Source organism: Pundamilia nyererei, unplaced genomic scaffold (assembly GCF_000239375.1).
Source record: "Pundamilia nyererei isolate P.nyererei 1_Seehausen unplaced genomic scaffold, PunNye1.0 scaffold00013, whole genome shotgun sequence".
Classification (NCBI taxonomy): Eukaryota; Metazoa; Chordata; class Actinopteri; order Cichliformes; family Cichlidae; genus Pundamilia; species Pundamilia nyererei.
The window spans coordinates 2,928,833-2,946,242 of NW_005187414.1; the positions used below are offsets into that span (position 1 = coordinate 2,928,833).

Sequence of the window (17,410 nt, forward strand, 5' to 3'; positions counted from 1 at the left end):
TTTTTTAAAAGTCAGGTCAAGGCTCCAAAAGCCCAAAGGCGATATGAGGGTGGCGGCTCCCAACAGTTCTTGTTTGCTACATGGATCATTTTAGTTCAGCTTTCCTTTGGTTATATTTCTTTAAGAGTTCAAAATGTGTTAATTACATAAATAAAATGTAATTTTCTCTGTAGCACTTCATGGATTTCATAAGCAACACACCTTAGTTGCTCACACAAAGCATAAAGGTAAAAAACAATATATACAGTGTTATCTTATTTTAGATGTCAAAAAGTATTTGCGGCTCTCAGTGTTTTCGTTTGCGTGGAAACCGGCTCCAAATGGCTCTTTGGGTCTTAAAGGTTGCAGACCCCTGAGCTAGCACCTTCAAAATAACTGCCCGAATAGCTGCCTGGAGGCATTAGCAAGATTAGCTCCCTAATGCTCACTAACCAGTCATTGGAGGCCAGTGTCCCACCGCACAGCTTGTCAGGGTTTGACAGCACTTTGTGAGTGGCGTTACCCTCCGTCTCAGCGATGATTGGCTCATTAAAAGTGCTCCCACGACGCTGATTTGAATGATTGATGCTTTTTAAAGGGCTGGCTTGTACACTCCCCTTTTCACATTCCAGCCTTTAGCTTAATCCACCAAATGCAACGCTATGCAAATCTCTTTTGTAGCCAGGCCTTCATAAACTTGCATATCGCCATCAGTGTGTTTCACAACTGATCCAGCTTGGAGCGGATCCAACTTCTTAACTGCTCTGTCACCATCGGACGTCTCCGTGGTGGTCTGAAGTTCGCTTATTTACATGTTTTTTATAATGTGAATTATGGCTTTCACTGTAAAATATGGAATGTGAACTTGTGATTGCTGCAAGGCCGCAGATGTTAATGGCTCTCGGGTGGGGCCTCTTTGACTCTTTACATTTCTGTGGGAAGTCAATAAGAATGGCGTGCTGACAGGAACTTGGATGAAAGGTGCAGTGAGTGCAGTCTATTGTTGTTACGCTGTTTAAAAAACAAACAGGTGAGTTACGTAACTCTGTGTCTGTGAAGATGCCTTTTTGCTGAGCTGCCTCGTGGGATTCCACATGCGGAAAGAAAAATGTGACAGAAGAGGTCATATTCCACCAGGTGGGAAGGCAAATCGGCCGCTTTGCCTTAATGTCGTCATTTTAATTTCCGTGCTGTGTGAGAGCGTTGAGAATTTTTTTCCACTAGGTTGGCAAGGAAACATTAGAAATGTACGTGAAACTAACTTTTAAACTGGTGAAGACACAGCAGCTGACATCAGTTTGTCAGCCTGCAGCGGTTTAAGTTTTCATTTTTGCGCGTCTTTTTGGTCTCTGTGCGGACACCTCATGGACTGAACACCATCCCGTCCTGTGCAGGATTGCTTGAAGCTTTCCCGACGCACACTCTGAAGTGAAAGGCCAGGCTGTCACAGGGCTGACACAGACAAGAAGGCCAAGACGCTCACAGCCGGCGTGTTTTTAAACTGAGAGGAAATCTGAAGACGCAGAGCATGAGAACAAAGGAAGAAGAAGGGGGGGAAAAAAATCTCCCAACAGGAGAAGCTTCCTCTCGCTGAACACGTTGGATTAAGTGGAATTTTTAAACGGAGACAGACATGAGAATATTGTCAAGGACAAAAAAAAAGCTAACATATGTTCCTGTTTGCTAATCTGGAGCTTTTACAGTAAGATGATTAGAGGTTTGAAAAGCCTCCATTTAAAAATGAAACACAAAAACGCTGAGGGCTGAGTCCAGTTAGAAAGATTTACCTCCCGCTTATGTTTTGGAACTCCTATATACTCTGTTCATCTGTAAGTGTGTGCAAATTTGTTTGCCCCCAGCCTGATCCTCCGTTTCCCTTTTGACACACTAACGTTTTTCCCAACTGGATTCTGTTGGAGATTTACTGCTCACCACCCTCTGTTTTTACTGTAGGCCTGTTAGTACAATCAGTGGAGTCAGAGACCACCTGGTGACCGCTGTCTTGTTCTGATCTGTGTCACTCACTGCTAATCTGAGCTGACACGGCGACTCCCAGAGGACAGCTGGCTCCGCAAACGACAATGGAGGCCAAGCAGCGCGTGACCCAACCGTGCTCGCCGAGATAAAGTTAGCCCCGCTTTTGTTCTTGACTGGTGTCTGGTGCCTTTTGCCTCCCCAGTAGTTCAAACCTTCTGCTTAACAGCGGCGGCCAATCAGGAGAAGAACGGCTAATGGGCTTAATGGGAGAGTTTGCTCCAGATAGCCGATGAACTCGCTGATCAACGTAGCTCGATTTTGTCAACTGAAGTAGGTCGACCGTTCGGTGTGGAGGTGACGCTTCTGTTTAAGCCTGTAAAGTTGTTACTTTTGGACAAGCTGAAATAGTTTTTGCATGAAGTTTCTGGAGACGTTTTGAGGCATTCGTGAAATAAAAATCCAATCCTGGTCGTTAAAATTATTATCCCAGTCCAGTGCATATTCCACTCAACCACCTAAAGTTCAGCGGCTTCAGCAGCCAGCGGCAGCTCCTGCCACACTTATAACTTCCCAGTGAAAAATGGTCCCCTCACATTTTTTTTTCTTCTTCTACATTTTATTTATGACAGCCAGACCCCAAAAAAACATCTTCAAAGATTGCATCTGTCAGATTGACATAAAACGGGCTTCAGATCCTGCCCCCATCAGAGGCTTCAAACCAAACAGCCTGTGTAACCACCCCGCTGTGCAAACGATAGCCATGCATCACGCAGAGAGAAAGTGTGACTTGACGACCAGACGATGGGGTGCCGGGGAGGTCTTGTATAATAAAATTACCAACTGATGAGTTTCCATTAAGCTTTATGAGGCATTTATGTGTGTGTGTCTGTATGTGTGTCTTTTACTGTAGGCTGATTCAAGGCAGGTTAACCATCTGGCCATAAACCTCTAGTCTTACTCGCTAATGGAATTTGTTCCTGGGATTCTGAACTCATGCGTGTATGTGTGCGCGTGAACAAGCTACACTAATAAACCTAATGACTGTAAAGTCAGAGGCAGGGTTTAGGCCTATTAAAAGCATGGAGCGCTTCACTGCTACACTGGCACTTATGGAATTGGGACCCTTGTGATGTACCACCGCATGGTGTGTGCGATGGGATTTTAAACTCTCCCTATATGCTGGGTTACAGTTATCTATAATGCTTTAATCCACTCCATTATCCGATTGAATCTAAAGCTCTAAATTTTAGGGTCGGCCGACACGGGTGGCGGCACCGGCGGTCGGCTGGAAGTAGAGTTAATGTTTGCAACGGCACCGCTTCCACGAAGCCGTTCATTAGCTTCATTAGTTAAGTGTTTACTCGTATAATTAATCACCCTCGCATGATTGGAGCTGCTTACTTTATTGATTGGGCTCCTTTACAAAGTATTTAAACCTCTGCCAGTACAGAGCGCCGCTCGGGTATTTGTCACCACGGGCTCCATTTCTCTTTAACTTTTTCATTTTAGCGTTGAAACAAATCGTTATTGGCATATTGGAATAATATGAAAGCAGTTGTTCTCAACCGGGGGGGGTCCGCACTCAATTTATGAGAGAGAGAAAAGGAGCAAATTTCAGTGTTCGCTCAATTCGGCACAGGGATTTTACTAAAGATGCCACTGAAGCAGAGCTATGAAGAGACTAGTGGTCCATCTTGAAGGACACTGGCTCTAGATCAGTTTTAGCTGCACACATTTGGACTGATCAGGCACCTCAGGAAAGCTTAGCAGGCCTGGGCGAGGCCTCAGTGCTGCCCTGCTCTCTCAGGCCTGCCACGTGACCAAAATAACCAGGAGTGGAGCCTAATGTGTGCTTGTCACAACTCGTAATACTTTCTTCCTCAAAGGTCGCCGGCATTTACGCTCACTTGACTCCTCTTCTCCCTCAGGTTTCACACCTTTGACTTTATCTTTCATGCACTTAAATATTAGATGAAGAAGTCTTTTGTTTGTATCCATCTGGAACAGCTAGGTGTCATCTTGCCATCAAAGGGAAAAGGAGGACTTGTTCGCTTCGATTAAATTGTTACTTTGCTGCAGGAACCTCACGTCGGGGAGAGGTTAAACACATCCTGTGTCTGCGAATGTGTTTATTAGCAGCGCGCCCCTGTTTGGACTTGCTATGAACGCTTCTCCTGCAGAAAAGGATGCAGACGTTTCAAAGCTAGACAGACTGGCCAGTTTTACTTGGAGCTAAAAACAACAAAATTGAGGGGATAATATCAGTGGCGTGGATAATGATTCCTGGCTTGTGTTGTTTTCCTCTGTAGTGGAGACTTCAGTCCAGCCAGCTCTAACCATTCATAATGGAGGCTATAATAGAATTCCCTTTGTTATTATGCCTGTTTCTGTCCTGCCTGCACAGTGTCTCCTGTCTCCCTACTGTACGCCTTGCTGTCATTCTCCTGTTTCCTTTCTAATGGCCCTCTTTCCTGACGACTGCAGAGTATAAGTGCTGTCGCCTTCGCTTAGCTTCACCGTTTCTCAAATCACTGTTATGGGAGCGAACTCGGATCCAGCATCAATCCAATTTTAAGCTGTGGTTTGGATGAGATACTGTCTATCTGAACAGCTCTTACATAAGACCTTTTTTCTCTTTGTGGCAGTAACTGTGCCAATAGCCCCTTTTGGTACATCTCCAGATGACTCCAGCGCATGGACAGGCTTTTATGTTCGTTTGTGAGAATTGTCCTCGTGCTGTTACAAAACTCTCGACTAGTTGTGCAATTAGAAATGGAGCCCGACTGATGTAGGATGTTTAAGACCGATACCAATACCGATATCGATACATGCCTAAAAAAGTATGCGTTTAAAAATAATTTCGTTTTTTCATCGCAGGAAGTCATGGATGACTTTGATGCCGTCAGTGACTACTCGAATCAGCTGGTTGATGTTTGCGGTGTTGCGAGCTCACTTTGCAGAGTGTCCTCTGGTGAACAAACGATGCAACGTTAACACTCATAGAAAGTTTGAGTGGTGTTTCCCCGTCTCTGATATCGACTGATGGGACCCATATATTGGTCAAAAACTTTTTCTGACCAGACGCTAAACCGTAAGCGTTGAACAAACTGTCTTGCTTCTTTCTGTCCTTGCACCGGCAGCAGTGAGAGCTGCACCTATACGACTCTGCATTAAGTTAACTTACCCCTTCTTACTTTTATTCTTATGCAAAGTCATTTTCGGGATTTCCTACATGTTGTCACATGTAATTCTTTGTTTTGAGATGTAGTCGACATAAATACCGTCCATGTCGACACATAGCAAGACAGATGTTGTCGGCTCATAGATTAAATAGCGCAGTCACAAGCTGAATCTTGCCCTCATTTTTTTTCCCGTTTGTTTTCTCCGATTTACATTGCAGTGAAATCACTGGCGGTTGATATTGGCATCAACAGTAATGAAACCTCCGCATGATGTCACTGGAAATGTTATTTTCACAGGATTGGAAGAAAAAGCCCCGCTTTGCGGATTGCATCAGAACCCACACGGGAGATGGGATTTTCAGAGGCCGATAATAAAGGGGTTTCAGTGTTGAACGTCCCCTGTATTTACCATCTAACTGCTCGCTCTTAGACTCTGCTTACATAAGCACAACCTTTGCCAGCTCAGCAGTCAGTCAGACAGGCTTTTAAAAGAATGCAGATTTATGCAAATGAGGCTGCTATTGGGTTTGCGGTGCTGAAACCGTGGTAACGGGAGAGGAATGAGGTTAAATAGGGCCGTGGGCTCTGGGGGGACGTTCTCTACCCACAATGCCCTCTGGTGTTTGTTTACACACTGCGGTGGGTTGTGGGTTGTGCGAGGTAAAGCCAGCCATCTCTTAAGCCTCTTCTGCAAAGCCTTCCGTGGGCACTGTGGGGTTTCACGTTGATGACATCCACATGTTTACAGGCAACATATCTTTGAATCTGTCGTCCAGACTCACGTGTTAAATTGTTGTTTTTGCTGACATTTCCAAAATGTTCTTTTTATTTTTTTTTTTCATTTTATTTTGTTGGCTAAAACATGATTTAACTCAACAAGTAAATATTCATAAAGCACTCCTAATCCCCCGAACAAATCATCCCATCTAAATGGCTGCATTGTACTGGAATGTATTCAGACAAAGGGGATTGTGCAGTTTTGTGTGCTGTTATTTAAAATAAATACACAGAAACGCACTAATTCCACCATCGTCTTCTTCTGCGCCAGCAGAAAATGGTTGCTGATCTAGAGGAAGGACGCGTCCCGTCCCCGAGTCAGTCAAGAGTTATGACCCTTGACCTTCATTGTCGAGGGCCTTGAATGCTGCCGAGCGTGAGATATCGGTAAAGCCTTTTTTGGTCCCTGGAATCAGCATAGACTGAACAGAATATATGGCTCACCCCTGAAAGCTTTAGCGAGCCCATGACAGCTTCTTAAATTAGTACTGGAGCGCTTTTAATGTCCATTTATCTTGTAGTTTGGCTCCTGACCTTGATCGGCCAGTAAACCAAGGGGTAAAGGATGATTTTAAAAAGGTTTATCTGCTAAATAACAGAACTTACGCGCTGTGCAGGAGTAGGCTGAAGGGTTTCGGGACGGCAGTGTGAAGGCAAACAATAGCTACCAGCTAATCCATCTACAAAATGTCACTAATCTTTTTCTGTTTTGTCTCGCAGTGAATAGCCATCACACACACACACGGACAGTAAGGGTGTGGACTAAATTAAGCCCACAGCTTTGATTTCACAGGATTGAACTCAACTAGCTGCCTGATTGCTTTTCTTTTAGCCTAATCAAAAGATTAAGAGCATGGGGCAGTAGTCTGAGAAGTGGCCTAGTACTGTAGAGCACTTAAGCAATGCAAGCGCTAAACCATATGTATTGATTTTTGACAGCCTTGCTAGCAGTCACCCTGGAGATCTCCCATAAAAAAAACATACAAAAATGTCTGTGCGTTAATGTGTGGCCTCATACCGTGTACGTAATCAGTGACGCACACGGATATCACACGTACTGTATTGCAGCCGTATTTTCAGCCCGACGCCCGTAGGTGCAGACGTGCAAAGGCATCCGCTGACCCTGCAAGGGTGGTGATGACGAGCTGAGGAGACAGCGGAGGGAGGCATCACTTTGTCGGGCAGGATGTGCGATGGGAACAAGGCGCGCGTCAGCGTCGCTGTCTGTTGGAGTACCTATAAATAAATCGGGCTTCTCTCCCTCTTTCTCTGCCACCGTCGAAGCAGACAGAGCGATCGATCGTTGGACGTCAGAGAATTAGTTTTCAATTTCCACTCAATGGAAGCGAATAACCTCTGACATTATGAAGAGCCCCAGCTGACCTGTGCGTAACTGTGAATGTCTGAAATTGTCATGATTAGATGCATAACAGGATATGATTACCGTGGGGAATTGGACAGTCGATAGGGATTCGATGCCAGCATCCGTTTGTTTATCCAGACAGATTGATCTGCGTTGGAAAATATGAGGCCAGACGAGGATGCAAGAAGCAGGAAACAAGTGGAAAGCCTATGTTGTAATGTGTTTAGACTTCTGGACTGAGAGAACATTTCCAACTGACAGAAGCCTGTTAGTGTACTTGAAGAGCAGTTTGGGTGTCCCACTGCTTTTCTCTCCAAACTTGTTTTTAACAAGGTTCGGAGGGCCGGCCTTTCCATATGTTTTTATTTATTTGTGAGTTTTGTCCTTCTTTTAACACACAAATATTTTTATGTTTTACTTTGAAAACCTTTATTTTGAAAGTTTTGGTCTTTATTTTGAAATCAGAGAAAAGGGGACGCTGTATTCTGCTGTGATTCGGTGCTTTCACTTTTAGGCAAGTGACTTTTTAAAAAATTTTATGTTGTTTTTCTGTCAGGATGGGACACTGAACCAAACTCCATCTTCCATAGGAAGAAAACTGTCCAGAAAACGCCGTGTAAACCAAATATTAACCTTGTAATTGCCGATTTAATTTACTGATGGTCAGATTCATTTCTCTCTTCACAAGTCCTGAAAGTTAATGCTTAGCAGAGAGGAAGACCTGCTGTTACTCTTAAACCGAGAACACAAAGCTTGTTTATTCAGTATTTTTATTGTGGTCAAGGTCCAAGGTGCAATTTACATCCATTCAACTGTCTACCTTCCACTGCATGCCCGCACAATGCTTCGTAAGGCCATGTTATTCATGTGATACACCAAAGTGCGTGAAATATTTATGCCACCCAAAACTCCCCGAGGCAAAAACCTCCTCTAGTAGTTTCTCTCTGCGCTGAAGCCGCGCTGAGCTGTTGGTGTTTGGTTTTGTTTCCAACTGACAAGCAGCAAATGATTAAAGAGCCGATCTCACCTGGTCAGTGTTTAAGCTGTCGACGCGCACGAGCCTTCCCTCTGGAGCTCGTTTGACAATTTTAACTTTCACGCTAGTCACTCGGCAGGGGTCGTCTCCCCTCGAGCGTAAAGCAACGCTGCACTGTTGTCACACGCAAAGACACACTTTCACATTTTCATGCACATGACAGAAAACAAAAAAACAAAACATGTTTCGCTTCTCTCCACAGCACATTCTCCCACGTACACATGCACGGACTCGCGCACGGGAGAGTGCGTGGGGAGGTGAGGCGCTCTCGCTCCCTTGGAGTGGGTGCCATGTCTTGTCAGATGGGGTTAGCTCCCTGCCGGCTGATGAGCCAGTCGAGGCTTTGAAGACCTTCCAGGAGCCCGTGGTTTACGTGGTTGGGTTGCCAGGTTTTGCCATCCCCCTCATTAATGCAGCATGGTTGCCCACTTAACTTGTTCTTCTCTGTTCCCTTGGCCAGTTCACCCTGGCTATGACCGATTACTGTGCATCCAAGCAAAGGAACTAACTGGCCAAGTGCATGCCTGTATTTGTGGATTGCAGAATGCAGCACATGAAATGTTAGCTTGTTTTTATTGCAGTTTTTTATAAACGTAATTGATAAATTAAAACTGTTCATCTAGAAAGGAAAGCCTGAAACCCTGTTTCTTTGGGTTCCTCAGCCACTCCGGGCTAGAATGTCACAGGAAAAAAAAAAAAAATCTCAAACATTTAATTTCTTCACTTTTGACACAAATGCACATCAGTAATCAAAAATTCTTTCTTGGACATAAGTCTTATAGCTCAACTTTTCCATCTTCAATCTGACATTCCTGACCATTCTAACCAGTCTCCTTAGGGAAGGATTTTCCCAACTAATCTGCCTGAATTGAACATCTCGTTGAGCTGACAGTACACAGTACTACATTATGGAGCACAGAAAGGCTCTGCAGGCAAATGTCACTGAATACTTTTCCTTTTTGTTTCTTTGTTTGTTGAACACAGTTTCCTTTTCCATCATCTTGATGAACTGGTCAATGAATGTTTCATGAAAGTTTCATTTTTACGCAAGGGCGGAGGTTTGTTAGACTTGCAACATCAAGACAAAAAGAAAGCAACGCTGTGAAATGAATGTACCGTCTGTTTGTCATCTTTGCTATCTTAATGTTTGGAAGCCAAAAATGGAAAAAAGCTAATTTCATAATTTTTTTACATTTTCTTTTTTAATCAACAAATATAGCCACTGGTATCACTCTTAAAAATGCTCTATCAGTCATGCTGCACTCCTCGCCGTTCAAGTGCTACATGGAAAGTTGGAGGCAGCGAGACCCCATCGCAGAAAAGTGAGAGCATCAGTCACGACAGATACACCATTTATTAAGCCAGAAGATGCATTATGAGAAGAGACTGTGGTGAACGGGTGTGTAGCTTGGTATGGGCTAGCATTAATGGTGCCTTCACACCAAACCTGTTTTCGTCATGCTTGATTTCATACAAAGCCTATGTAATCAACTGAGTTGATGCAAATTTGCACCTGGCAACGCAAATGGAGGCTAATCTGTATTCACAGGTTAAAATTTAGCATCTTAATTTGTGCACACTGTTTAAGAGCAGCTGAAGGTGCTTGAAAAGCCACTTTTAATGTGGCATGTTATGCAAGCAATGCATTTCCAACAGTTACAACACCGTAACTGGAGGTGGTGACTGTACTTCACACACCTTATGGTGACGCACTCATGTAAGCTCCATCCTCACTGGGTTTAAGGGTAAGTTCAGCAATTAATGGGTTTTTACAAAAGCAATAAAGTGATGGAACAATAATTCAAGGAATTACTTTTGCAGCTACTTAGACAAACATTACATTTAAATGTTTACTGCTGCTCTGACTGCTGGCTGGAGGGAGTGGCGTCTCTCCATGTCTTTGATTCTCTTCTGCCTTTGCTCTTTTCCACCCCCTTTTTCAGCCTTTAAGGTGGACCTCTTTCAGATTCCCACCATGAATACGGCTCGTTCCAAACTGAGATTTTTAAAGTTGCCGGTTAATAAAGCTATTTTAGTATAACGATTTAAGCTTTATGTAACCAGTGGAACTGATTTGACCACTGACTCGGGTGTAAGTGTAGAAAAAAGCAGAAACAGTCCATACTGTTTCACTTTCTTCAACATCTTGAGGTAATTGACCCAACCTATTCCCGCCTTGAACACATGTGTACACACACACACACACACACACACACACACGTATCACAGATGGGTTAAAAAAAATCCCCTTTCTCGCTCGAACCCTCTCACTCATCCTTTCACCCTCCCACATGAGCTCACACTGTCAGCTTAGACACCCATACAGCCCACATGCATTCCCTGTCTTCAAAATGTTGTGCATAAGCACTCATACATGCTACACAGACACGCACGTCGCTGAGAGAATATACATGTCTCTGCACTAAAACACTGAGATACAGTTGTGAATGGTGTGAATGGGAGATGAAAGCCAGAGCCGAGCCAGGAATAATAAAAGCAGAGTGATTTCAATGCACTGCAGGCTTTCTAAACAGCCCTGGGATCTGACTTGAAAACATAAGGGGATTCCAAAGCCTGGTCCTTTTTAACCATACTGCTTTACCAAAGCTACTTTGATGTAACAAAGACCTCGGAGGCTGGTTTTTGTAACATTCCCGCCACTATCTGCCCAATGTCGATTGTAAATGTATATGTGTGGTCTAATTTTAAGACTCGTCAATATAATTATTGAAACCCCCTCTTCTGCCGTGACCTCCGATAACATCAGGCGTACCTTTTTGTTCCACTCGGGGGTTTGAAACATATGCACCGAGGGTGTGACAGAGAAAAAGAACTAATAAAGAGATGGAAAAGCAGGCTACAGATTTAAGGAGGAGAATGATATTATACATACGCTATCCATCACAGTGACACTAATTCTGCCATTTCTTGTGGATGATACATTATCATTATGAGGTGATTCAGTGCAGGCTATATAAATCATCCTGGAAGGTAACAGTACTCAAACAGAAACTAAAGGAACTCTCTGGAGGTTTGGCCAGTTGTAGCGCGGCGGAGCACGGTTTTACGAGAGGGTTCACGTTTGTTTGTATTGTGAAATGCTGCAATGTTCCCACCTTGTCCTGCTAATCAGCAGTGTAACGTACAAAATCTCACACTTACTGAAAAGTCTCAAAACTCAGACTGTATATAAAAGATGCACACAGACACTAACATCACCCATTGGTTTGTGGACTTTTGCTATGAAGCCTAAAGTTGGCTGTTGCTAACTTGTTTTTATTTATTTGTTTCTAAACCAGATGTGCCACAATTGGGCAAAAGGTTTGGCGTAATTGTTAGCTAGCATTAGCTTTATTAGTTAGCTGCTTAGCTTAAGTTAAAATCACTTACTGACTGAAGTGGACAGCCAGCTTCTTAGATGTCTTCTGGTAGCGACCTGTTTAACTGTTGCTCAAAGTGGCCAAACAACTACCAATTTAAGCCTTAATATATCATTTAAATGGCCAGCATTGACCACCATACTGTTGTTGCAGAAGGAGAAAAATGCAACACCTTTTTTCTTAGAGTTTAAAAGTTTTACAAACTTGTATAAAAAGTTTATAAACTTGTTTATTTGTGCTGTAAAGTTGGTCTTTTAAACATAAGGAGTCTATGCTTGAGTGACTTGTATTTGGAGACGCTCTCAAACGGCTATTTGAAGAACTGCAGTTTTTGGCACGAGTGCACTGGCTGCAGGTTTCAGCCTCGGAGGTTCCAACATTGAAATTATTTTAAAGGTCTTTATTTTTTCATGGCGACAGAAGTCCATTCAACACTGAATAGACATTATGCATTAAATTTCATACTATGAAATGTTACAGTGCGTTACAGTTCATACTATAACACAGTGGTCCCCAACCCCCGGGCCTCGGACTGGTACGTGAGTCGTTTGGTACCGGGCCGCGAGAGTTGAGGCTCAGGTGTGAAATGTCTGGTTTTCAGGGTTTTTATCGGTTTTCAGCGTTATTTTGTTATCGTTAACTCTGTTTTCCTGGGTCTTTTCACGTGTGTTATGAATAAATCGTCTTTTTTTCGGTACCGGTACTAGTTTTATTTTGTTGTATTTATCCGCGACACCTTAAAGGCCGGTCCGTGAAAATATTGTCGGACATAAACCGGTCCGTGGCGCAAAAAAGGTTGGAGACCACTGCTATAACACATACACTGTCTTGTGCAGTATTAAATTCCACACTTGTTTCACTTGTGATTTGGCTCGCAGATATTTTTGTCTGCTAGAGGCGTGCAGCAAAGACAGCAAGATGGGCTGTTATAGACAGATGGGCATAGGCTGCTTGGAGCCTTGTAGCAACCAAACGGGAGCTAGTGGAGCCCAGACCCTTTTAAAACGGGGTCACAACAACTTTTTGTAACTCTATTTTCAGTCAGATTAACGGCCTCATATGTGTTTTTATTGTTGTGACATAATATCAGGTCAGTCTCTTCAAAACTGCCTCTTTTTTTTTTTTCTTCTTTTCAGAGCAGCAAAAGAGCTGTAATGGAGAGAGTCGTTAAAGTAATGGGATGTAGTAAAATGGAGAAATGGAGGGAAAAGTGGGAGTGGAGTGGAGGTAAGGAGGGGAGTGGCTGCTGGAAGTGGGTCACAGTGGCACTGACGTGATAAAAAGCGACGCGCTGAAAGGGGGGATGGACTCGTGCCGCCGTCTGCGTCACCTTTTGTCCGGCGCGCACACAGATATATACAGTCTCACATCAGCTCAGTTCAGCGGGTAAACATCAGTAGCACAGATATAAAAATAGCTCACGTAAAGGCCGGGTTTTCCTCTCTCTGTCAGGGCCTCCAGCGTTCTCATGCTGCATTGTTTACAGCCTAGTTGGAAATATTTCACTGCTTCACAGCATCTTCTACTCGCTTATTCACCTGTTTAAGATTGCATTCAGGCTGTGCATAAATAATAACAGCCTCTCCCATGATCCTGTTTTTGTTGGGCTGTGTGTGCATGAAAGAGCAGATGCACCGAGCTGAGGTTTGAAAGGCGGTTATTTTGGCTCGGCTGTGTGATCTCTGTATGATCTGTAGCGTTTCCTTGTGGACGAGTGATGCAGGAGAGAGGATGTGTTGCTGGAGGGGCTGCGGGGATGAAAGGATGAAGGAGTGGTAGGGGAGCCAGGGAGCAGTTTAATTGCCTGACCCTTCTCCCACCAGGATGACTCCGGAGCCGGGTGTTAAAGAGAGAGGGTGACGGCTGGATTCCACGAGCAGATCCCCGCAGCTCTGAGCGAGTGTGTGTGTGTGTGTGTGTGTGTTCTTGTGAATTTTCTCACAGCAGATCTGCACATATTTGAGAAAGACAACTTAATCATGCCGTGCGTGATGCTGAAGGGATGCACTTTGAGATTTAGCCTCCTATAACACATCAAAGGCTTGTGGGGAGTAGAAGGGGAGGGATGGTGCTGTGTTATGTGAAGAAGCTGTTCATGCTCGCGTCTGTGGAACCCATCACTTAGGGCCAATTCTGTTTTTGTTTCGTTTTTCTAGTTAAAATGGAAAACTGCATCAATATTTACCTTCGACTGTACATCTTTACATCTTATTGTTATTTATTTGGTCTTAAGAAGATAAAAAATACGAGTTTGTTCGAACACTGATGGTTTAATCTTAATCCCTGTGAATAATCTCAACATACACAACAGTGGGGGAGAAAAGCAGCAGTTAACATCCATTTTCTGCCCCCCCCCTCCCCTTTCAGAGTCTTCTTCGTTTGTTGTTTGCTGACTGAACGCTGAGAAACCTTCATCCTAATCAGCTTGAGATCTGGCTGCAGGTCAGGCAAGCAGATGAATACAGATTAGAGTGTCACAAGGCAGTAAGAGAGGATTACCAGATCTGGCCAGCGTCCCACTGTGGCCTCCTGTAGGTGTCCAGTCGCTGGCTAACAAGTGTTGTCTGCACTGGCCCTTCTTAAAAAAAAAAAAAATCATGGGGTTAGACCGATTGGACTTGGCTCTGTCTGCTTTCAAGTTGTGGGAAAAGATTGATGATCCCGTGGGTTTTAAAATAGGATATATTTCCCTTTCTTCATACTTGTTTTACATTATTACACAAAGAAAAATGATGCAAAAGAAGATAAAAGACAACAGTAGTTGAATGAAAGACAACGAGGGCTTTACCACTGCTGTTCTGGTAAAGTGCATTTAATACAGGGCACCAATTCTGACATGAGAACACTTACAGGCTCCAGATTCAGTTCTGAAAATGTTGTTCTGCATCTATAATGTAAGGTAGATTTAGGACACCAGTTAAGCATAAGCTTGACCAAAACTTCATGGATCTGCAGACAGCTGAGTGTGTATGCTGTCTGACGTGTTTATGCAAACAGCAGGACGTTTCTAAAGTATGTCTGAAACTGATAGCATCTGTGGCTGTGTGCATGTAACTGCAAACCTGCTGAATCCAGGTTGGCGTTCGAGTGGGCTGATTTGTGAACAGTGGTGCCCCCTGCTTGCAAAGTGCTTGTCGAGTTGCTTAAATGCGTGTTGGACTTGTGAGGGTCATTTAAGTCGAGGCAAACTAAGACGAGAGTTGCCAAACAGATGCGAGAAGCTTTGTTTCATTTGCGTGTGCGGCACCCTGCAGCTGTGAGTCCTCATGTGCATCTTGTTAAACCTCAACCCATCATTTTCATCAGCAGCTTCTCCGCCGTCGCCGCTCTCAGCCTCTCTGTAATTCCACTTGGAAAACAAAACAAAATAAAGCCGTGCGTGCGGTGTTGTGCTCCCGAGTAGCTAGCAGAGCGCGGCTCCTGTGCGTAACTCGGCTTTGATCTCTCTCTGTAAATTAAACATGCCTTTTTAGATAACAGGCTCCCTGGCACCTGCAGAGTCAAACTGTACCTCCGCGCTTCACATCAGCTCCCGTCCCTGATTTGAACTCGGTAAAGTTGATTCAAGTCAGCACAGTGCCGCTTTATTGGGATCAACCTTGGTTGTGTAAACCTCTGTGGGATAATTAGGCTGCAGTTAGACTGTCAGATGTGCAGATTACAGACAGTTCTGTGACGAATCTCAAATATGTCAGTTGACTCTCTTTCATACAGAGAACAGGAGAAATGTGCACCAAGTTGGGAAAGGAAAAAGCGGTCGAGTATGGGGTCAAAAAATGGGTCAGCGTGAACACTGTGCTTGACCTTTGACATCAGCTGCAAGAACTTATTTTGCAAAGCGACCAATAGGCTTGAATTTGAGGATGGAACCAATACTTGGATCAACTAAAATTACTAAAAAATTAAAATTAGGGATGAAATCTTTACTACTATTACAACAATTTTTTTAGCCGTCTAAAAGCTGATGCCATCTTTCTTTTTATGCCAATGTAAGTCACCAGATAAATACCTGATATAAGCCCATACCAACATTTGCATCCATAGTGCAAAAATGTAAAAGGTGGGAGAATTTGTACCTTTTGTCTTTTGTTTGGGTGCCAATTTAATCTTTTTAGATCTTTGAGTGTCAGAGCTAGCATATTAGCTAATATTAGCTAATATTATAATGCTCTTTCACAAGGATATGATGTGCATCTCAAACTGCACGGCAACCTTTGGAGCTCTCTGTGGTCCTTCTGCCTCAGTGGCCCTGCCTGCCCGTTTTCCGCTTGAGGTCTTTGAAATGCTAATCACTTCTCCTCTTCTCTTTTTTCCCCTCTTCATCTCTCCTCCAGATTCTTCCACCAACTACATCAGGCAGCTGGAGACGAAAGTGCGGATACTGGAAGACGATAACAATAAGCTCCTCTCACAGGTGAGGCTTGCACAAGGACACAGGCACAGGCACATGTGCCATGCCGCAATTAGCCCACTTGAGTTTCCGTCTAAACTTATACCCTCGCTAAACTCCTCTTGTGCGAATTTTTAACTCATCCTCAACGCATGACAGGAAGCTGCGATGACATAAAATCATTGCCTAATGCTTCTGTGAAGCTACCCCTTGCAACAGGCTCCCTGTTAGTTGGGGAATATGTTTATCCATGTTTAATTCATAGGGAGTCAGTAAGCTTCAGTAGCGTGCACTGATGTTAGCCCCCGAGGCGAACTGTGGGAGCGGAGCAGAGATGAGAGGAGGAAAAAGAAGGGGAAAGAGGCATTAAGTGACAGTGACAGAGTAAAGGATTTATCCCCAAAGCTGACCTTGCTCTGACTTCTCCCAAATTTGGAGGATGGAGGGCTCGGTGAGGGAGGGGGTGTGTGCAAAAACGGGGTGGGGTGTGTGTGGAATGCTGGTGTGGTTCACCAGAAGGTCACATGTCAGTCTGCGGAGGTGTGTTTACCCAGTCGAACACAAACAGCAGATGACGAAATCGAAGCACACTAATCTGGTCACGTGAGGGGAAATCTGATTCATGAAGTGTTTGACTAATTATTGGCAAAAAAAAAAAAACAGCTCAGGCTTTAAGTTTATAATTTGGCCTCTTTAATTTTATCGCATCATTTTATGGTGTGAGTCGGTTCGTTTGAATGCAAATCAGGTTGCACAGAGACGAGGCTGAATTTCACACTATAATTTGAAGTCTTCTTTCCCACTTATATCCCAGCAGATTCATGTGTAGGCAGAGTGTAGGCTGTTATCACTGACATGAAACCTAAACGATCCTCATAATTATCTCTTACGCGCTACAGTTAGGTGTTACACATTGTCTCGCAGCAGTCCAAGCATAGAATATGAACTCCCGTCTTATAGTTTTTGTTCACGTTGTTTTCTGCAGACGTGATGTTGGGATATGAATGCGTTCAAGTGCAGTGCAAAATGTGAAACTGTTGAGACTGATTTATTTTATTTTTTTAACAAATACATTACCTTAATTTTATGTGTTTAAATCCATCAGCAAAACAGTTGCTTCCATTGCTGTTCACGGCTCCTCACAGAGCGAAACAACATAATAAACCATTCCACCATTATGTTTTTCTCTCCCTAGGCTTATAGCCGCTATAGCTTATCGCAAATACAGACGAGAAAGGTAATCTTCTGTGATGTCTGTGTTTGTTGGCTCTTCTGCTGGCCGGTTGGTTCAGTCTGTTTGGCCCTTTCACTCTTTTTACTCGTTTG

General features: G+C 43.8%; 1 protein-coding gene across 1 annotated transcript in view; it reads left to right on the forward strand.

The window, feature by feature from the left end:
- Window positions 1–17,410, forward strand: part of ccdc85cb (coiled-coil domain containing 85C, b) — a 47,281-nt gene that overhangs the window by 16,190 nt on the left and 13,681 nt on the right. Inside the window, exons 3-4 of the mRNA XM_005724873.1 lie at window positions 16,029–16,108; window positions 17,280–17,321. Of these exons, the coding sequence (XP_005724930.1) occupies window positions 16,029–16,108; window positions 17,280–17,321 (122 nt within the window). The remainder of the gene's footprint in view (window positions 1–16,028; window positions 16,109–17,279; window positions 17,322–17,410) is intronic.